This window comes from Pungitius pungitius, chromosome 12 (genome assembly GCF_949316345.1).
Source record: "Pungitius pungitius chromosome 12, fPunPun2.1, whole genome shotgun sequence".
NCBI lineage: Eukaryota > Metazoa > Chordata > Actinopteri > Perciformes > Gasterosteidae > Pungitius > Pungitius pungitius.
This window is the reverse complement of record NC_084911.1, coordinates 8,884,931-8,907,185: the sequence shown is the minus strand read 5'-3', so window position 1 is coordinate 8,907,185 and position 22,255 is coordinate 8,884,931. Positions and strand designations below refer to the sequence as shown.

General features: G+C 43.9%; 1 protein-coding gene across 10 annotated transcripts; it reads right to left on the bottom strand.

The window, feature by feature from the left end:
- Positions 1-19: 19 nt before the first annotated feature.
- Positions 20-22,149, bottom strand: sun1b (Sad1 and UNC84 domain containing 1b). Of its 10 annotated transcripts, none has more exons than XM_062565861.1 (23): positions 21,979-22,149; positions 17,526-17,623; positions 10,416-10,604; positions 9,577-9,836; positions 8,837-9,115; positions 8,571-8,705; positions 8,185-8,313; positions 7,458-7,541; positions 6,733-6,843; positions 6,469-6,588; positions 6,256-6,349; positions 5,698-5,756; positions 5,100-5,293; positions 4,437-4,712; positions 4,252-4,344; positions 3,926-4,020; positions 3,692-3,836; positions 3,299-3,601; positions 3,099-3,183; positions 2,324-2,439; positions 2,014-2,181; positions 1,838-1,930; positions 20-1,752 (listed from the first exon to the last, which is right to left on the bottom strand). In XM_062565861.1, the coding sequence occupies exons 2-23, from the start codon at positions 17,606-17,608 to the stop codon at positions 1,636-1,638; spliced, it is 3,228 nt and encodes a 1,075-aa protein (XP_062421845.1). In that variant the 5' UTR covers positions 17,609-17,623; positions 21,979-22,149; the 3' UTR covers positions 20-1,635. The 10 variants fall into 10 exon arrangements, with proteins under 10 accessions (XP_062421845.1, XP_037331656.2, XP_037331654.2 ...); XM_037475759.2 differs by lacking the exon at positions 21,979-22,149 and adding an exon at positions 19,629-19,921; XM_037475757.2 differs by lacking the exon at positions 21,979-22,149 and adding an exon at positions 18,025-19,456.
- Between the last annotated feature and the right edge of the window lie 106 nt (positions 22,150-22,255).

The following is a 22,255-nucleotide window of genomic DNA, read 5'->3' as shown; positions in this document are numbered from 1 at the left end:
ATGAAGACAGCAGCCATGATCATGTTATTCTGAGACATTCTTCAAAATTAAAATCTTTATTGGAATATATTCCAAAGCCGTTAAGTCATCTCTTGACTCAACAAAAATAGCCATTTTATCTTAAAAAAAAGCCCCATGATGGTTTCAAAATGCACTGACAGCTTTTGACAAAATATACATCGCAGTAGCATATTTCTTGCTTTAACTATTTGACTGTTAATAAATTAGATTGTGAACAAAACATTTTTTATACATTTTTAGACTTCTCCATATATGCAACCAAAATGAATCACTACTCACCCGTTTCTAAAAACATATTGTGAAAGCTTGTGTGACAGACATTTCTCTAACAAGTTGTTACAGTGCATCGCCCAACATCAATAAACCACCCCCCCCCAAAACAAAAATCAACAAAAAAAAGGAAACACCATAATGAATAACAGTAGAAACAATGGTAGCAATACAATACTAATTATGATAATGACGGGATGACTTTTTATATAAAGCAACACTGATAAAGCAGATATTATAATGGACCAACTATCAACAAAATATACAAATTACATTCCTTCACGGTTTCTGAACAGGGGGCCCATGTAAGGAGGACGTTTATAATTAGGCAAGGGGACAAGAGTCCCCTCTCAAGAGAAACAGAAAAGAAAACTCATACTCTTGTCTACAGGAGCAGTTCTATTATTTTTTGACAGCAAGAAGTTGAAAGCTGGAAGTCATTATGTTGCCTTCAACATCAGCCTTTAGTTATTTGAGATCCAGGAACCAGAGCCAAAACAATGAAGAGGACCCGTTCATGTAAATCCATGGTGCATGTAAAAGTTAGTGTGGTTCGGGAAGTTTCACATGCTAGAATAAATCCTGGAGTCCATCCACAAGCATCCACATATTATGTCTAATGTACATAGTGAAGAGCCTTGTAATACTCTAAACAAATAGATCTCAGGTCAGATGAGTGTTGCTGTAAAAAGGATTTGCATTGAGCCTCACCTTGATGAAACATTCAGTGTCCATGGGCAGCATGTTCTCTTTCAAGAGTTATGCCTATATGGAAACATGATTCGCCCACTGTGACTGTGGTCCAGTCCTGCAGCTTTCCCAGACAGCTCAATCAGATCCATCGCAGAGACTTGATAGCAACAAAGAGAGTGACACACTGGGGCAGCGCCGCAGCTCAACGGTGCAGCGGCTTTGATACTGAAAATAATCAACTTACAGGAAATAAAATGACTAAAACCACCATGATAAAAAAAACGGAAATCAAAAAGATGCAGCGTGTAAAGAAATGATGGAGATGAGTCTGTTTCCCCCCCATTTCAAGCGTCCACCTCCAAGTAGAAGTGGAGGGTGCCAAGATGGGGATGGATTTGTCCGCTCAGTGGAGCACGGCGCCCCTCACAGGCGGATTCAGTAATAGAGGCCTTTTGACAAAGAGGGCGTAGGGAGTTTTAGCTTCTTCTGTGGTTCTATTCCCGACATTCCCGCTTTCAAAAACCACACAACTCAGTCTGGGCACATTCCTTTATCGATCACCGTCGTCCCGTCATTCCGGCAGAGTCCCGTCCGTTTTAAAAGATCTATGTACAGATTGGGTGATGGTTTGTGACCCAGTGGTGGTTTGGTTCACTGAGGCCGGGGTTCTCCATGCACTCGGAAGCGGTACATGCAGGTGTATTCTGGATGACCCCAGTTAGACAGCACCCGCACCTCGATGATCTGGAAGGCCCTGTCGTTCTGCTCCTGAAAGAGGAGAGGCTTCATATTTACAACGCGCTGGCGGACGACAACAAAGCGACGTGTGAGAAGGAGGCGCTTCTTCAGTTACCGTAACAGAAAAGCTCTGCAGTGACTCCCCGTCTTCCTCGTACGTGTAGTGCCCCAGCAGCTTCCCTTCTTCCTGGTACTCGTCATCTAGACCCTGTGTGGAAAAACAAACCATCAAACTGCGCACACGTTAAAGGGGTCCAGTTGTAAAACGCTCTCTTTTACGACATGTCTTACTAAAACAGTGAAGTTGCGTGGGGCGCTGGTGATGTTTCCTGTCGGGGACATGGCCCTGGGGATGTGCTCCATGCAGAAAGAGGTGGGCAGGATCCTCAGGGACAAGCGGATCACCAGATAGCCCTGAGAGCCTTTGAATGCCCAGCAGTTACCAGGGTACACATCAGGCTGGGGAAGGGCAGTGAGAGGAGAAATGCCTGCATGAGTTTCATTGTAGTAGCCAGCACGAGGTTTTCAACTCATACGTTTTATTTGACACCAAAGATTTATACGACAACAATTTGGTCATTTGTCTCCTGGTGAGCCTCACCTGGATGACGACGCGCGGCGACTGGGAGAAGTACCAGAGCGGCAGGCCGAACAGACTCATGAGGGCCGTCTTGGTCTCATATGTCTCAGAGCAGCGAGTGCTGAGGATGCTGCCACCTGAGCAAAGACAATTTAACATCAAATAACCATTCATATACATAACAAGGATTCTAGAGTTTGAAATGTTGGAAGTTGAGGGTCAATCATTCTGTAAGGTTTCTGTAGTCATTTGTTCCTGCCTCAGTGGCATAACACTAACGCATACACTCCAGGGTGTTTAAACCATCATCTAGTAACATTGGTATTGAGATATGTTAGAATGTCTCCAATTCAGCTCATTGTAATATGATGTAAAAGCTAAAAACTAAAACATAACGTAGCAATAAATCAGTTAAAATAGCAATACCTTAAAAGACTTTGGGAAGCTGAGTGCGTGTAGAGTTAGACGCAACGTGTTGGGAAATGACAATAAGCTCTCAGTCTTAAAAGAAACCAGGAGCGGTTGTGATTACGAGGGTGTGTCTGAACCACTAGAACACCAGGACGCTGCGACTCTCTCTCATGTAGGTCAACAGAGTGCTCAGTAACACGCCTCACAACGGAGTCTGAGCTTTTGCTGTTAATACCTTGTTGTCCTCTAGCCTGACTAATACCTGAACAAACATTACATAAGAGAATCCCATCAGAGCACAGTGCGGCTAGCAGACACCACCCACCCACCAGGGTACGGACTCGGGTGGACAGGCACCGATATCGATGGAAGGCTTCTCTCTTACCTCCAGACTCCAGGGCGTAGTCCACCAGGCCTGTTCGATCCTGGGAGTAGAGCCTCAAAGCGTTTTGGACGATCAGCTTTACTTGCTTGAATAGAGAACACATCACAAGAGTTGGAAAAATGAAACATGGGCTGCAAACACACTGAAAACACACATTTGAACAAAGCTCAGCCTCGACAGTGGTCGTGTAAGCTCATTACCTCCTCCGTCAGTCCCTCTGCAGCAGCGGCGTGTTGGACGGTTCCGGTTACAGTCTTAACGATGGTCTGGGCTTGGGACTCGGCCTCACCCAGGGTCTGAGCCCGGTTAAGCTCCAGCTGCTGGGACACGTTCCTCAGGATGCTCAGCTCCATCGAGGACAGGGAAGCCCGCAGGTCGGGTGTGGTCACGTAGCGCTGGGACAGCCAGAGGATCAAGGACTCGGGCACCACTCCCGGCTCACCACTGCCGAAGAACAGGGCCTGCAACTCCTTACGCACCTGGGAGGAGACCTGGGAGGAGATCTTTGAAAAGGATACACAGAAATCTATTGAATACACAGGTATACACAAGTGACTCACAGCAAAACAGGAGTCAATATTTGTGTTACTTACAGTCTCCTGTAGTGTGTCCAGCTGCTCACACTTGCCCTTACATCCCACCACACCCTGCAGGTCCTCTCTGATCCCGGCCAGCTCCAACTCAAGTCTCTGCACCTCCACCAGCAGAGCATCATGGTCCTCCTGCTTCACACCCACACTGAGTGAAAGACAGAATCCACATGTGAGCTTTTGTGATTTAGAATATCAGAAAGTATGACTAGGGCTTGATAAAAACGTTTTTTGTACCTGATAGGAACTGTTGCTGTTGAAGTGATCTTTGTTTCTCTTCCTTGCTTCTCGTGTTCATGTTGCTGCTGCTGCTTCTGCTTCTGTTGCACCTCCTAAAGCAAACATCATGTATGTAGATTACTGAAAACATCAAAAGGGACATTTCCTGTGGCACACACTTCCATTAGACATTTGATGCAGCACAGTAGAAACCCAGCAGAAGCAGCCGGGTCTGCCTCCATATCCGTTGTTCCATTCTGTACTTTATCATGGATTAAGTATGGATTAGATCTTGCGCTAGATGTGTTATTTTAGTTAGAAATGAGTACATCTGCTGAAAGTACCTCAGTCATAGCAGCCAGAGCATTGAGCTGCAGCTCTAAATCAGCCAGCCGTGTTGCCTGACCCTCTTGCTGCTGTTTCTGCTGCTCTGCGCTCTGCAATAAGCACGGATAAAGAGAGAAAGAGTGAGTTACATGGACACTCTTAAATAAAAATGCACGTCAACACTTTCTCTTCATCTTTTTACCTGTGCTCTGCCGGTGTTCTCTTGCTCCAGCTCTCCCCTCAACACCCCGAGCCTCTGCTCCAGCAGGGTGGACACCCACAATCCCAGGCTCTCCCTGTCGGTCTGAGTGTGGAGCTGCTCCCTCAGGCTGCTGTAGAGACCCAAGACATCCCCGTGCCGCTGCTGCTGCCTCTGGTCGCCCTGCTGGACCTGCTCCCACAGCAGGGTCAGTTGGCGCTCCACACGCTCCAATCTCTCCAAGTCCACACTCGAGACCACCGCAGGGGGAAGAGACGGCTGAGGAAGAGAGGGTGGGCTTGGTTATAAGAAAAGAAATACATAAATTGGTTACAAAACGGCTATAAAAAAGCTTGGTATTTTACTGGACACACGATAGTTACCCAGTATCGGTGCACAATTAAAGTTAGGGGGAAAAAAAACCGTGGTCATTGAAACACATCTAAGGTTAAAAATGCTAGGACTGTAATAGGCCTGGGCAGTACACAAGTTCTGAAGGGTGAACAGCTGTTCAGGGGGGGATATCGCCAAAATCAAAGAAAACGCCATCATATAGATTTTTGGCCACAGCCTTACACAGTATTACAAACAATGTATACACAGACGCACACACTCCATCAGGACTTTTTGAACAGTTATTCAGAGTCATTCATTGTTTCGTCTTACTAGTGCCTGTGAGACCGGGGTGGCTGGGGTGACCTCTACTGGAGTTTCTGCTGCAGGGACAGGTACGGAGGCAGGAGATGGAGCAGAAACTTGCACCACGTTAGACAAGGGAGACGCGAGACGCCACTCGGTTAGGTTTACGGCTGGCAGGTAGGCGAGCAGGACGGCAGTGGACGGACCCCACAACCAGAGAGCTGCATGAACACAAAAGAATGGGAAGGTAAATCCACACTCATCTGCTGGTTGGTCACTCCCACTGCACTTTACCAGTATTGGAACATGTACATACAGAATGTGTATTTAAGAATGAACATAACAGGACAATACAAATCAGGATCCAATTGTGGAGTAGTTTAGCACACAATCAAAAAAGTGTTTTGTTGCTGTTCAAGTATTTGAGAGCAGTGCTGAAGCCGTTTGGAGTAACTCACTAGAAGCGCAGAAAGGCTGACCTGAATCTGGTTGTGGATTGGCAGCACACTCTGGGGATGCGTGCTGATAAGGACGTCTCCTGCTTCTCTACAGGCTGACCCTTTTCTGTGCTCACCAAATGGTTCAAACCAGCTAAAAATGAAGAGAACGCTTCTTATGAACTCACCAAGGAGGAGGAAAAGGGGCAAAAGGAGCAATAGGAGCCTCCAGAGTTTGGGAAGACATCTGAAACACAGAGTCACACACTGGTTAGAGAGACACACGAGTGACTGGGGTGCGCGCTGAAAATAAAAAATGTAAAAAGACAACGACCCGTGTGAATCAAAGCAGTCCAAATCCCTACGAGTAATAGACACTGCTATTTGTGATAAGTTACGTTGAATTATTTATCAAAATGAAACATTTTATGACACTGTGTAAACAACTCCATCATGATTGCTGCCATAGCTCTGACAAAGTGGCATTTCTGGGAAATTAGAGGAATAAATATGTAAATGTTATACTTACATTTCTATTCTCATTTAAATATTTAACAATCCCATAACTTCACAAACAACTTTCTGATGTTAAAAAGCAGGCATTAAATATGTGTTATTATGCGAATAGTCTATTTTAAACATTTGGCCCCTGTTCGTCATTCAGGGGCAGCGGACACAACAATGTGTCCGCATACAGATCATACAGTGAGTCACAAACACTTAATAAAGGGAGAATGTGCGTTTACCGCGTCAGAAAGAAGACGTTGAGGAGCGACATCAGAGACACCAGCTGGTACCATCCTGTAGCAAGGAACCACACAAGTCCCCTGACTGCCTTCACTGGGCAGATTGAAGAAATACAAAAAAACAGATGAAGACCAGGAATTAGTCTATGTTAACAAAGACGGAAGCAGAGAAGATGGATTTTTCTAAGAGGATGAGACCTCAGTTACACCAACCTGGAGCTGCCAAGAGCATCCAGCATAACAACAGGAGCCTCTGCACCACTCTTCCAACCCATGATCCCAACGCTTGGCCTGCTTTCGCCACACAGTGACCTGGCTGGATGAGAAAGTGACCTGGAAGACAACAACACAGGTCAACGAATTACTTGCAGCAGGAGTGGTCTAAAAAAACTACACGGGGGGTTGAGTTATTGACCCATCAGTAATGTAACTATATATGTACAGGCTGTCATCGACATGAATGAGGTGCTGGTTAACCTGTAAAAGCTACGACGCTCCACAGTCCCCCCAACAGGCGTCGACACCTGGAGGAGTGTGTGAGGAGGACAGTGTGTGTCTCTGAATGCTGCTTCCCTTTACAGTCATCGCCTGTGTGCGCCGAGATGATGGATGGCAGACAAAACAGAATACACAAAAAATAAAGGATGTGTAAATGAATGACATCAAGCAAAAAGAAAAATCCTTCTGCAAATAGTCCAAGCAACACAAATACAAAATTATTAAGCAACTCTAAATAATGATGAAATAAAAAGGAAATTTGGTCACAAACATCCATGTTGCACAAAATGCAATGTACTGTATGTGATGACAACATACAAATATAAAAAAAGATCTACGATCCCAAATTCTGTCAGCTGAACGAGGATGCATTGATTTAGTATTGGAGAGAAAGGGTAACTACTTCAATTTTTTTAAGCAAATGTTAAGACAAACCGAGAGCTAAAGTTTTAATAATGTCTGAAATTATTATCAATTAATTGGTCAAAATTTGACCATCGAAACAAATTTGGAGGATAAACTTGATTGAAAGGGGAGGATCTGCGGGTCAACAGGCTGCTGAATGGTTAAAGCAGTTCACACAACCTCTGCTCACTGAATCCAACACAGGTCACGCCTTTAATCAACTTTCAGCCAATCACCGATTCCAAAAGAAAATACCAAGTAGAGGGAGAAGGCAAAAACTGCGTGTTTGGTTTGCTTACACAGGGAACCATTGAGTTTGAGATGTGATGCATCTTCGGTCCTCAGATCCTTCACATTCATGCTTCCACAGAAGCTTGAGTGGGCTGCAAAAATGCAAAACACATGTTTTTATTTTATACTTATAACCACATTGCATGAGAAATAGAGACGAAGAAGAAGGTGAAGAAGAGGTGCTTGATGTCATCACGAAGAAGATGAAAATATGTGCATGCATGCAAAATGCGGGTACATGTTTACTGCTAAAAACAAAAATAAAGAATCAAGTTTTTCTGCAGCTGGGAAAGAAACAAATTAAATCTGCAGTAGAAATAAAGTAGAAATAAACATTTGGCAAATTGCTGTTGAGTCATCAAAGAGTTAGTCACAGGGTCTCTTTATCTCCGCTTAGTGTATTCATGAAAGTGTACATATCGTCCCAATCTTGTATGAATTAAAGGTGCCACTTGAAATGCGGTTCTTTTGTCCAAATTTTTTTTTTTTTATTGTTTTCTTTCAGGAACAGAAAGCAACAGTTGACAGTGAAGGCTGGATTGACTGAAAAAGAGATCCCTCAAAGTCAAATTCCACTACATGTTTATCCTATGAGGCTTCTTACTCCTTAAAGAAAAAAGGAAAGATGTGAGAAAGGAGAGAAATAGTGACAAGAAAATGTATTAATAAAAGAGCAGCAGGAGAGGTCAGGGGCTCTGATCCTTAACCCCTGCGCTTCGTAGTTACTGCTGGTACCTTGTCCTTCATAGCCATTAGCCCTGTAGCCCACCATCCTGTGAAGAGTGGTCTGCTTAAATATCCACAGTTGGGACAGACTGGAGGACATGGCTTGTCTCATTGAGTCCGAAAAAGATGCAAGGACACCTGGTGGCACACCAGACCCACACAATCACTGTTTGTCAAAACTCACAGTTGACGCATTGCTAGAGTAACAAGGATGTACAAAGAAGGAAATGGTGATAATGGGGAGAAAAACAATAAGATGCTATGGAAAGCCCGGTGAGAGGAAAGGCAATAAGGTGATGAGGAAAAATCTCCACTGCAAAAGACAAAAGAAAAATATAGAAAACTGAGATGAGAATGATGGGTGAAGAGAAGAACAACCTCTCTTGATTGCATACCTTTTCCTGGGGGGCTCCTGGCCCGTGAACCCAGCCAGAGCACATTGTTGAAGAGCAGGGTGACTAAGGACACTATGGGGGCCAGGGCTCGTTTGCTGTAGTGCACACACGTGTTAGACACAGACACCAGGACACCTGGAGAGAGACGCCACTACCAATTACACACTCATCATCACGACACACTGGCCATTTCACTCTCCAGCTCCAGTAAAGTGTCAGAATATGAGGAAAAGACTCTTTCCTTTTTAAATACGACAGTTTCTTACCGGTCTTTTTCCTTTGACTCCTGTCCCTGGAGTATATTCTTGTGAACGGGGACGAGGTGGAGGAAGAGAAGAGGCCTTCTGAGGAAGCTCCTGCTGCCTTAGATGATAATAATAATGATGATGATGATGATGAAGACTGCGTGATAGGGGAGTCGGTCTTCTGAGAGTGGAAAGAGCAGTCGTTGCAGATGTATCCATTGACGAGTGAGTGGTGGGATTTTGATGCGCTGGCGCCGCCGTTGAGCTTTGACGACTGGTGGTCGTTGCTGGAGTTACTCCCTGCGAGACAGAGGGAATCTTTGGATCTATGGCACCTCGTTTCTTGCACATGAAGATCAACGGCTTAATGTTATCTCATGATATACCACACCCTTGAGTTATTACTTTCTTGCTACCCACTAAAAACCAGTTGATGAATCCGATTTGAGACCAAACATCCAGGATCTCTAATGTTACGTCATCAAAGATAGCACAATGATGACCTGAATGTGTGATACCTGATGTGTGATACTGGCTCAAGGAATCACTTGGAGAAACTCTTGAATAGCTAAGACCCTTTAAATAATGCTAATGAAACCAAGAACAAATAACATAAAAAATAAGGTAATTTGTTAATTTACTTGTGTAAAGTTAAATGGTATTTCCGGCAAGATGCAATTAAAACATGCTCAAATAACTTCTAAATTTTGCATAAGTTTGACAGATAATTTGTGAGGAAAACCATATTTTCATCCACTGACCCCAGTGTCCATCCACAGTAGTAGAAGTAGTGGTTGTGGTGACGGTGCGTTGTCTCAGGTGGGACTGGTCCAGGGTGGAGGTAAGCAAAGAGCCATCAGAAGCTGTGTTGCCTTCATGAATGATGATGCCGCTGCTGCTGCTGTTGTTAATCGGGGTATTTGCAGCTGAGAAGGAGAGGGTTTTCCTCGGCGTGGCGGCTTGGCTCAAGGGGAAAGACAGTGAGCTGGAACTGGACTGCTGCTTTTTACTGCGCAGCGACCTGGAACCGTAGTACATGAAGGAGAAGTGTGAGTTTTGCTGCGTGGCGGAGGCCTGTTGAGACCACCAGCGAGGCGGATCATTCAGGGTCCGTCCCAAGTCCCAATACCCACACGTAGAGCCTTGAGCACACTAAGATTACATCCACAATAATGTGTTTCTGTTTTAGAATGGGGTTTTAAAAGGATTCTAATGACTGCTTTACACTCTACATGCAGGTGCAAACAGGAAGTAGTTTGCTTGGTTACATAAAATACTTTAAAGTAATATAGAACTCTTTATTGATAAAGATGGGCTTGCTTGGAAATAATTTTTTAGAGCCAAGTGTTTACTGCGATCTACAGTCCAGCCGTTGACAGCAATGCAAATAAACAAATACGTGGTATCCATAAATATAACAAATGTATTCATCATAATGTAACGGTGTTATGAAATTGCGCCATTAACTACATAAACACAAGTAATTTCCTTTTATCAATAAATTCAGGCAGAAAAAAAAGGTTTTATATCTTTTTGCAAATCTCATTACTCCTCACTCTTATTTGCCTTATTAGTTGAGTGTATCCATCACTCTTCTCACCTTGTCTCTCTCCTTGTGCTGGTGTAGCTACTGCTGTGGCTCTGGGAGTATTCATCCAGGGTCTCATTGCCGTGGTGTCCGGCACCTGTCTGCAGACGCAGGCTCCGCCGTGACATCCTGGGCGACTCGTACACGGCAGCAATATGGTGCTCCTTCTCAAAATCTAACGCCGCTGTGGAGTAGCTGGAGCTGAGAGAGAGGGGAGGTGAGAGGTGGAGCGGGAAAGTTAGAAACCCTTTTTGGAGACAGACCTTGAACAACTCCAACCTCAAAACAATACAGGGATATCCTGTCCTCTTACTAATTTGTATGCCATCTTCAGAGAGGCTTTCTTCTAAAAAAAATAATAAAAATAACCAGAATGCAGGAACAGACAGAGCTCCGGGTACAGAGCTGTGATGCGGTCTGTCCCTGCAACTGGCAGTGCGCCAAGAAGGAAGTGACTCACTCAAAGAAGGGAAGGAGAGATGGAGAAAACAACACTAACGAATAGGCACAGTGGGGCTCTGAAAGTAAAATTAAAGAAGAAAAATCCACAAAACAGCCACAAGTATGCGAGTAGGCTGAACAAATTGTACTACACTCCCAACAATGGAAGGGCCGCCGTAAGAGGAAACAAACCATTGTAAGTTTTGTGTTTGACATGCGCTGTGCAGCTGTGACTCACAGGGCCACACCCACTTGGCAAAGGAGGCAAGCAGAATCAATGCCAACACTTGAACACGACAAACAGGGAAGGAGTTGCAAAATTCAGCGGAACCCAAAAAAAAAAAAATCCATCATATAATCGCTCTTAGCTGGTGCCAATAAACAAAAAAGCTAAAAACTACAACTACTATTCCCTCGTCCTCTATTGTGGTAAAGCCGATACAATTTGAGGCAAAATACACCCGATTTTTTAATAATGATTTGTGTACACTGATAACTTACAATACTTTTGTGGTACACAAGCTGCCCTCTGAAGACTGTGTACACTCCTCAGCATGTGGCTCAACTAGGTCAGGCAGAAATACTCCACACACGCATGGGAGGGTGGATGAAAAGGAGGGGGAAGCACTTTATCTTTGGCTGGATGACCAAGAACAAACTTCCTGTTAGACGCTCAAAGAGAGGAGGGACCATCTCTGAATATACAACAGCTGTTTGGTTTAAGGGTACAAGCACCCGATGGTGGTTCTTGTACAGCTGTGAGTATGTCAAAACAGAGTCATGCAACAGGACCAACTACGCTGAATATAAACAGTAAGTACATGTACAAAATACAGTGGAATTTTCTCTATGGCCCTCCCTCTGGCGTTAAACCTTGAGGATAAAACCCTTAGAGCCAATTATGAGCTTTCACCGTGACACCTCCTGCTGCACTTTTCTCTGGACACCAGTTACCTGTTAGCCAGCTTCTGTACCTCCAGGGAAATGTGTCTGTGTGTGAAACACCCAACCTCCCGACACAGTCACACGGCAACAGCAAAAATTATCTCACCCAGAAAGAACACTAGTGGTATAAAGCAGGCCAAGCATCCACACGTGTACACAGTTGCCTGAGAGGGATGGTGATGCTCAATAACACAGGAACAAGAAGCCATTCAAGTTGAGCAGAGAGCCAAAGTCACTGTGGCTTCCTGCCATAGAGAACATGGGACACTGGAGAACACACTCAGGGTGTAGCAGGACACAGGTGGGCCGGTTATCCAAAGAACCATCATCTTTCCGACACATCATCACTGCTCGTCCGATGCAAATTTGGTATTCAAATCATGGCAGATAGCAGATTTGCTTGGAGTGCAGCAGGGTTTTCCAGTTTAAAAGACAACTAAATTCAATCCAGTGGGCCACATGACTTCATCAAAAATCTAATTATAAACTTCTCAGTTGCAAATAAACAGCTGCAGAGGTTACATCCTAATCCAACAAACAAACAATGTGGTATGCCACGGACAGGTCTTTCCTATGAGGAACAGGATTCCTTGGTAAAGTGCCGGGGGCGTGGAATACCTGCACAGGGCTGAGCACGGTGTGAGTGAGAGAAAGAAAAACCGCCAACGTAGCCCAACCTTTTCTACCCGGCTAATCGTGGTCACCTAAATCTGCAATCTATGCAACCACTACAAATCTATCAGTTTGCGTCACCACGTGGTGCCGGCGTTAACACTGTCCTTCAACAAAATAAAACAACACTTGTCACTTAGGGACTGGAAGATCCCAGGCCGTCTCATCAAAAGCTGTAAACAATGTTCAATTAGTTAGCAAACTCTTTTCAAAACTTCTGGGTATCCGAAATTGATCTGTGCTGCTCTCGTCTCTTCCGGCCGGCTCACACGGCCCACATCACTGATAAAAATAAAGACGGACGCTGTGCTTTCAGAAATGAGAGAAAAAAGACACAGACTAACAGGGTCGAGAAAAGAAGAAAAAAAATCCTTTACTTCAGCTTCCTGGAATCTCTCCTTACATAACACTAAAGCTTTGATATGCTTCCCACACTCGGTGGGCACAGCTAGCTTTCTTACAAAGCACAACTACACAGCATCGCATTAGATGGCATTCTACATTTCGGTTAGCTTTTGTTGTATGTACTACTACCACATAACATAATGCACAGTGGAATGAGCATGGAGGCTCAGGGTTGGTGGGGATCAGCTGCCTGATAGCAGACACAATTGTTGACTCATTTCCAATCTTCAGTCTGAGTGTCTGCACTCCAATCCGCTTTCATGACATTTAGCTGGGCGATAACTTGAGACCAACATATCCAAATGCATTCAAGTCTACAGGTGCTGTGTAGCCGTAACATCATACTGAAAACGAGTGGGAAAAACTCTGAAGTGAAACAATGTATTAAATCCGATTTATGCGTAGTAATAAAAACATGTTCTAGTTCCATTTTCAGATGCACAATAGATCAGATCTTTCAGTGGGCCTCGGGATGGGGTGATTTATCCGGGTTTAAACGCAACATGATGAATGTGGCTGCATCGTATCTGCATGGGACGGAAGCACTATTACTTCCCCGTTTGCCCTATATCGGGTTTGTTATAGCACAGTTGGGCTCACAGCAGCAGCCAAAACAGACTTGACAGAATTTAAATTATTTTGGATCAAACCACAAAGACAAGTTTCTCCTTGAAAAAGAAGACATAACTTTGGTAACATCACGTCTGGTGAGTCTACACCTCGTGTACCATGTTTGTTCGCTTCCACCTACCCACCTTCTGTCAGATTTGCATAGTCGACGTTAATAAAATAAGGATCACTGTCACAGAGCACAAAGAATGGACACAATGAGACATCAGGTCCACATGCAAAGGACAATGCATATGATCCTTACCCTCTATGAAGCAGATGTGCTTTGCAACAGATGACGTTCTGCACCTGAATATGTAGTAGTAATACTTCAAACACAAATCTGCATATTGTCTTAATATTTGTCAGGGCCGATTCATCACATGCACCAAAATACCAAAGCATAATCTCTGCCCCCGTCTGTTGTCTCAAACAGACACATATTTCAGAAATTTTAGAAACCACGTTTGTTGTATATTTCAACTTAAAAACCCAATGTGTGGTTGCAAAAGTCAGAAAGCCTGTAGACTCACACTCACACAAAGAAAAAAGAAAGAAATGTTTTCACAAGACGAGGGCCGTTTCTTTACATTTTTGGAGCTTAAAACTGCCTTTGAATACATTACACACTACATTTGTTAGTGTGGACTGTATTTCTCTGGCGAGACCACTCGTCTGAGATCGATTAGGAGACTAATACAACATTTCATGTCTGCAATTGTGAGATAACAGCCTTATTAACAGAGTCAGACATCAGATCTGTGACACTCTCATAAAACAACACTTTTTTGGTTGACTCTATAATCCAATCTTCACTACATAAATTCTTAAGTCTTAAGTCTTAAGTCTCCATGGGTTCGATCACTGCCAGCAGCAAGTCATTCTAGAGACTGGGGACGCTGAAATAAACAGTGTGTCGTCAGCCATTCCCAACCTTTAACCTCCTCCCTTCTATGGGGATCATGGTGCGTTTACCCAACTTATTCTGCACTCATTTTCCCCACTTAAGTTACCAAATTAGACACAAACGCAGCCCACTTTCCCCTTGCACTTCCTCAAAGGCTGAGTGAGAGCCTTCTCCCCGGAGGCGCTGAGGCTTATATTTACCAGAGGCCAGGGACCAGGAGTCTGGAATCGAGCAAAGAGCCGTCACATTTCCATCCAACTATCTCTGGGTGGGTGGAATTTGGCAGCGTGATTAAGATTGTTCCAGCCCACCATCATGTTCCCTCCCACGAAAACCACTCTCCTTCTGCCCACTCCCTCCCTCTTCCCCCCCCCGCCCCCATGGTGTCCTTCGCTCGCCATGTTTCAGCATTATAGTGTGCGGTTTCATGTTGCCGTGGTTGTTAAGGAGACCACTTCAAACAGCTGCCTGGCTCAAGAGAGGCTGATCAGTAGCAGAGGCTGGACATGTTAACAGTAAAACCCCTCCACATACAGGACGTTCGTCTTTCAGAATCCGTCACGGTTCTGTTCATTGAAGTAGTGTCGGTTTGGCCAAAATTAACGACAATGGCACAGTTTGTCTCCAACTGCTGTTATTTACTTGCCGTTGCACGAGTGAATGCATGAACTGAAATAACACTGGGAACAGATGTCACAACAACTGTGCCTGTCCCACTGGCCCCTGTGAACCTCGTGTCGTAGAGCCGGATTCAACAAAGAGAAAAGCTCCACCTGCTCTCTCCGGTGTATGGAAACTGCTTTAAAAAGTTGATCAGCTTAAACACTGTCATTAACAGTAGAAAAAGCATTTTAAACAGATTTTAAGGCAAACATATTATTCCTTTTGCACTACTACCGTTTTTGGGGGAGGAGAACGCTGTACATGTAATGTTGTACATCAGCAATAGACTGCGGCTCCTCCCAGACGACCACTTACATAATCAGGTGACTATCGGTGCTCCTGCTAACCAGTCAAGATTCAGCTACCACTTGTGTGGGGGGGTAGGGGGGAAACAGGCCAATCCCTCTGACCCACTTCTACCATCATAAAATATGAAGGATGTGTTTGGGTGCCTACACACACACACTGTCAGTCTTCCTAGAGTTTAAACATCTACATGCTGAATGACAGTGTAACAAACCATTATACCACTTTCTATCTGGGATGAAAATCACAAAGATTCATTGATGGAGTAACGAAGGTTTGTTCTCTAAAAAGGCGAGAAGTAATCGTTAGCTTCAAGACATGTTCTCTCTGTAGTCCTCAGAGGCCAAACCATCTTCAAATCTTCCATAGGACGCAGATAATGATCAGGATTGTAATTTCTGTAATTGAAAACAATGAAGCCGTCCAGTAAATAGGAGAGTGAGAACAACTGAGGAGAGAAGCTTCCCAATTTACTAGTAAAATCCCATTTGGGGTATAAATCTATTCCTCACTCTATTTCAACGTCAATTGAAATAAATTAAATCAACGCGTTTGTTGGTTGGAGTTGTAATAAGTCTCTGGCATGTAAAGGGATACGTGATCGAGTGGTTCCCTCTCACTGACTCGGGCCATTCAATGGCACAAACCTTGTCACTGTCCTTTTGAGTTTTGGCAACAGATGGGCCAACGGTTTCTGTCACCTGACTCGGTCAGTTTTTGAACTGCTCTCTTCAGTATTCACTATGAGGGCTACACAGGAGCACACAAACGAACGTCCGAACAGACTCTATTTCGGAATTTTGGAAGACAAAAACTAGCATTTACTGTCCAACTGTGCTGCTATTTACTTAGAGGCTGAGACAAAGACTTCCGTTAGGTGATTTACACCTCGAGTTTGTTTCTCGATAGCAGAGAGTGGTCAGGCGCTCGGCTGCAGCACACACAGGCTGTTCAAAAGCACAGATCTATCAGCAGGTCAAGAAGCATAAACTATTAGTGTAATCCTGGGATCAGGGCCACGTCAGTGACTGTGTTGTTCAGTAATAGCTTATCGTGTTCAAAAGGAACACGATTAGCTTATTTCAGCTTTTCAGTCAACCTTGCTGGTTGCAGCGGAGCGGAACAAGCTTTTGAACATCCACATGGCTTTGCCTGTGTCCAAAGTCTGACTCACAACACTAGTTTTCACATGGCTGGTATGCGCTTAGTGTGCAAGAAAGCCTGACCTAAAACCACAAGGATGTCATTTAGGGTTTATTTTGCCTTTCTATTTTAGTAACAGTCAAACGGACAGACTGTTACTAAAATAGAAATACTATTGACAATATTATTATTACACCTTAAAAAGAGACTCCGGTCAAAATTTCTTTTGTTGGGCAGGAAACGTTGGTCCCGCAGACTGCAGCTTTCCCAACGCGCTCTGCAATTCTGCAAAACACACCTGGAAATCTAAGGGGGTTTTGTGGATTCTTTCACAGGACACTGTCAGAGCCTCGTTTTAATTGACGCGGGACCTCCACTCCCAAAAGTCGTGCCATAACTCTTCAGAAAGTGAGTTAAGTATGGGGAAAGGTGATATTTAATTTTTCGCCTTACACACCCTTTCTTTTGTGACAGCACCAAAGGCAACCGCATTCCTCCACATGCACAGACCTTCCTGGTGAAGTGCCGAGCACACTTACGGTACGAGCTATGACAAAGAAACAATCCATGAACTGAGTACAAAAAACAAAAACTGACTACTTGTGCTTCCTTTAATTTTCTCAAAAGCCGAAACTGGCACCTTAAATCTACATTAAATAGAAAACAGAGAAACATAAGTGCATGCTATGTTTGCACCCAGTACAACGTCCTCAAATTCTCACCAAGCATACAAAAACACACACCAACTGAGTCATGACACTGAGTCATCAAAACCACAGGATTTGTTTGGAAAAAAAAAAAAAAAAAAAAAAAAAAAAATCAAGGAGCTGACTTCCAAACCCACAGCACGTTTTTAAGGTGGACAGAGCTCAGCAGCAATACATAAGAGAAAAATCAGACAAATGAAATACAGCAGCTGGTTTAAATTCGGAGTTTGTTCTACCTGGATTCCCAATTGACATTCAGTGTGGAGCTGAAATGCCAAAGGCCTGACGTGTGATGCTGCAAACAACGCAGCGCTGAAATCTCACCTGAGGGAGTAGGTATAGCCGGTGTTCTCGGGAGCACACTGTGGCGGTGTGTATGTGTGCAGTTGGGAAAAATCCATGGTCATTCTTCTTTGTTTAGGCTGCAAGAATCAGAATGCAAGGGACAGCACTCTTTAAGCCAAATCGGACATGGCTGAGAGGGATAACAACAAGCACAAACAAACCAACGCTCTCACACACTCACTAAAACGAATGCACCAACTTGTTTGGCCTGTTTCTTGAATGAAATGCAGCTCTGCTGAAGCGCTCCAAATCTGCCCCTGTGCAACTCTTTTAAACATACACACACACATTACTGGCAAATTCCCTGCCTCTTCCCAAATCAATTCTAGCGCTGTTCACTGGGTTGCTCCCCCAACTATCACAACCAAGCTCGTTACTGCTACACCGTGCCCTAATGAGAGCTGCTGGACATTCCTTTTCCTCAGGAACACAACAACTAGGCTACTGTGGGTCAAACAGTGGACGGGCGTTGGCAGACCTCTTCCCGCATGTTGGCTCTGGCTGGCTGTTGATGACGAAGCCGTAATGAATGACTCGTCTCTTCTCCTCCGGTCGGCTCCTCACCGGGACGGCTACTTCCACAGTGACTGCTCGGGTGAGCTCCACGCAGAGAATGAGCGGTATTATGAAACCAAGTGAAACAGCAAGGGGTGGGGCTCAATATTAGGCAATGGGCGGGAAACAACTGCTCTGAGGGCTGAGGGACAGCGGCATTATTTAAAGAAGCTAAGCAAATACTATTTCCTTAATGCACTCGGCTTCCAGTTTGTTGTTAAAACTAATGCAGTACAATATAACAGGGCTGCTATGAATTCAAGGACTGTTGTATTAGACTGTTTTTTAGTAGATTAAGTTATACCCGTTTTAAACTGGCAATAAACTCATCTGCCAAAACTGCAGAGCATATCCAGGGAAAACTTAGATGACTTGACAGTACAAAAAGGTTTTAACCCTTGCTCTATGCAACATAATGATCATGATAACTATGTTTGGCCTTATTGATTCAGCATTTCTGGTTACAACAAGCTCAAACATGGTGCAAACTAGTGACCAAAACGTTTACAAATATCCTGAGCGAGCGGGTAACTCCTAGAAACATGGCTACAGATAAAACAGATGGCTTTTCCCTAAAACCCTCCTCCAAATTCTCAACCCATAATCTTAATCATGTTTCAAATCTGCATCAGTCGGATAAACCGAAACTAATATCCAAATGCCAAAAGGACTACTTTAATTCAGCGAGGATTAGTTGATTATTTTGACTCTACAACTGGTGCAATGAATCACGTGGCCAGCGCTTAATGTGGGCCCTCCAAAATTAGCAGACAGCAGTCGGCTCCTACAGAACCAAGGACAGGGGACAAGTATGGTGCCAGACTGGTGTTATTAATGAAAAAGCTAAATGTGTTTTTATTCTTAGCATGTGACTAAATCTTTTCAGAAATGTGACATGTACCAGTTGGCACGATGACCACATCTGGAGACAGCTTCAGCAATAAAAGTGCATGCATTCATTCAACAAACACACACGCGCACACAAACGGTGCTACGCAGGGACACCTGTCCCACCACAGCGCTGCACGTCCTCCTCCCGCGTCCGTTTTTGCGCCTTTACGCAGAACTACCAGTGGCGTGAGGAGTCCAGCTTCTGTCAAAAGCAGTGTTTCAGACGGGAGACGTTTGGAAGCTGAAGCGTCGGATTATTAATAACTGCACGTAGTGTCAGGCCAAAAGGCAGAGAAGCCCCGTTACATTCTCGCATTGCCCGCTGCTAAATTTAGACGCCAGGTATTTGGGCAACGCGACTGTACCGACTTCCAGGCTATTGCCATAATAGATCTATTTACTGTTATGAGTCCAATGACGCAGTCTTAATGATATCCTTGAGAGATAAGTTACTTGTTGTCTGCTACCGTCTCATGTGCGTACCGATCACCGGACAACAACAACAAGGCCGGAGATCGCGTGAGTTGTGGGTAAAAGGAGCCCAGCGAGGACAACGTCAATGTGGATGAGACGAAACGACTCATCGAATGGCAGTACTATCAACACATAGGATGATGTAGTAGCATGTCAACTTGCCCGCGTGGTTAATCCATGTATGTTATCATTCTTTTAGAGAGCGCAATCCAAAGGAGGAAAAGATCCGCGCATTACAATCACGGAAGATGCGCCAACTTCCCGCAGCATCCCGAGGGCCGGAAAGCAGGAGACGCTCCGTTACTGCGGATTCTAAATAGGAGTGTTTTTATGAATAAAAACAAAAACAAACAAAAGTTTGCTAGTAGCGCGAGAGTGTTATGCTAGTGCACCACACGCAGATTTCCAAAATGGCTTCCCGGCCGTAACAAAGCCAGAAGGATCGCTGCCGTGCTGATCCTCCCACTCCCACTCCCGGCCTCTCCATTGTCGGCCAGTGCGCAAATCTATTGGAGGAAAGGAGCACTCTGTGGACACCGAACCCCTGGAGAAGTTTGCAGCTGAAAGAGAAGGCTGCTGTATCGCTTCTGGACCGAAAACAAGCGCATAAGATATTTCTCTCAATTGTGTCAGTAGTTGCAGCATACAAGCACTTTTAAATGGTGGGATATAATCAAAAGCCATTTAAGTAATGCACAATAAATTAAGTTATTACAATACTCTATTCATTAAGTCAAAAATGAAATACCGCAATGAAAACTATTAACACTGCTGTTTAAATGTTAAAAAGTCTATATATTGTGATAAATTGCTTAAACTACGAGGCGAGAAAGTGAGAAAGATTTCTTTGGGTCGGGCCACCATTGGTAAAGTATGCATTATTAAAAATAAATAATATAATAGGAGTGAAGCTGAATTAGTTTAGCTTGTGAAAGCCAGATAAACATTTGCAATGTAAAATACTACCCATCAAAATGTTACGTGTGAATACAAGAAGCCTTAACAAAAACCACACAAGCATTTTCCGTTGTTCTTGAGTAGCTTTTGTTCAAAGCAATGCTGTTGATTTGCATTAAGTCATCAAGTAATCTTAATAAAAAGTTTTAAAAAACAAAAAGCACAGTTCGTCAAATCCCCAAATTATGTTGCTGCAGGCAACAATACCTTTACAATCATCTTGATTAAAAACAAATCTTTCAGGCTCTGCAATTGAACAGTAGTGTTGATTTAGGACTGAATATAATTTAAGTGCAATTTAACTGGTAGATGTACTTTACGGCAATTTCCAACGCTCGGGTTTTTAATGAAAATCTCTCCAGTCAAAGCTGCTCATTTTCCACAGGGATATTTATAAAGATAAATACATACTATCTATACCAGAGTCTTAAAACTGATAAGCACAAATTAGGTGTGAGACAGAGCGCCATCTGCTGGACGGCAGTATGCACATTTTGATGGACTTTGACCAGGTCATGGGAGACCTTGCAGAAGGCAGGCTAGTTCTCTGCCAAAGGGTAAACAACAGGGTGGTTCTACTGCCTCGGGCTGTACGGACCCACAATTCTATATAAAAAGGAGATGGATGAGTACAATCGGCATTGTTATGTCAAAGTAGTGTTCTACTGTTGCATGCATGGGCAGCTTCACATGGACTATGAATACGCATACAAAAATTATGCGATTTGGGGCCTAGTTAAATGAACAGCTTTGACACAGTTTTATGGGGAAATGTTTTCTTGAACAATTTCACAACACAACAAGGTTGACATAACTGTGTCGAGTCATGGGTTTTAAATAGCACATTAATCAGAGTAATGGCCTAACCCATAACTGCAGCTGCAATACGTATTGCGGACAAAGTATGAAATACTGAAAGTAACGTAATGAGTACATGTAGGTAAAAGATACTTTCCACTTATGATAATATCCTTTCTTCGGAGCATCGGACCCTCTTGCTTTAACAAACCTAAAGCAGTTTAGTTCAAAAGGAGAGACATGCCAGAAGCTCAAATTACTGCTGCTTTACTCGTCCCGTTAAACGAGGGCGGAAGAGTACATGAACGGAGCAGATTGCCTCGCATGGAATCGCGGCAAATGTGATTAACTTTAATACAACTTAACAAGGCTTTACATTCTTCCTTTGTGAAAAACGTTTAATGAGTTCGAGTCCGTACACAAACCGTCCAGTGACCTATAAATTAGCCTAACTAAACCCTCCCGCTATATCACCGGTTCTAGGGTCACGCTAAACCAAAGGCGAGTCAGTTTGCTGGCTTCTTTGTGTGCCTTTTTTCAGTTAATAGGCTGCAGACACGAACAACCCACGAAGATACAACACGGAGTTCCCCCCCAAAAAAACACTGCGCGACACAGTCGAAAAGGTGAGGGCACTATCTGCTAATCTGAGACTGGAGCTAACGTTGGGTTGTAACGTTAGCGTCTCCTGACAGTTCGGGATAGCACGTGTGGTGATAATTTACATAATTGTCCATACACAAGTAAGACTACTCACGTAGACGCTGACGACTGTCGAATGTGTTTATGCTGAAGTTATTACAAAGGTACATCCAGTGAGCTAGAGCTTCTCGAGCAGTTGCACACTTGCTTCCCTGAAATCAGGACCTTATTCCAACGTTCGCTTTTCCCGCACACGGTCATATTTTCCGTTGCGACGGCAACGTCACATGAGAAAATCCTTACATGGTAAAAATGACCATATATGGGATGTGACGTCAAACCACCTTTGGATACTGACTTTCAAAATAAAACAGCACTACTTAGTGAATTAA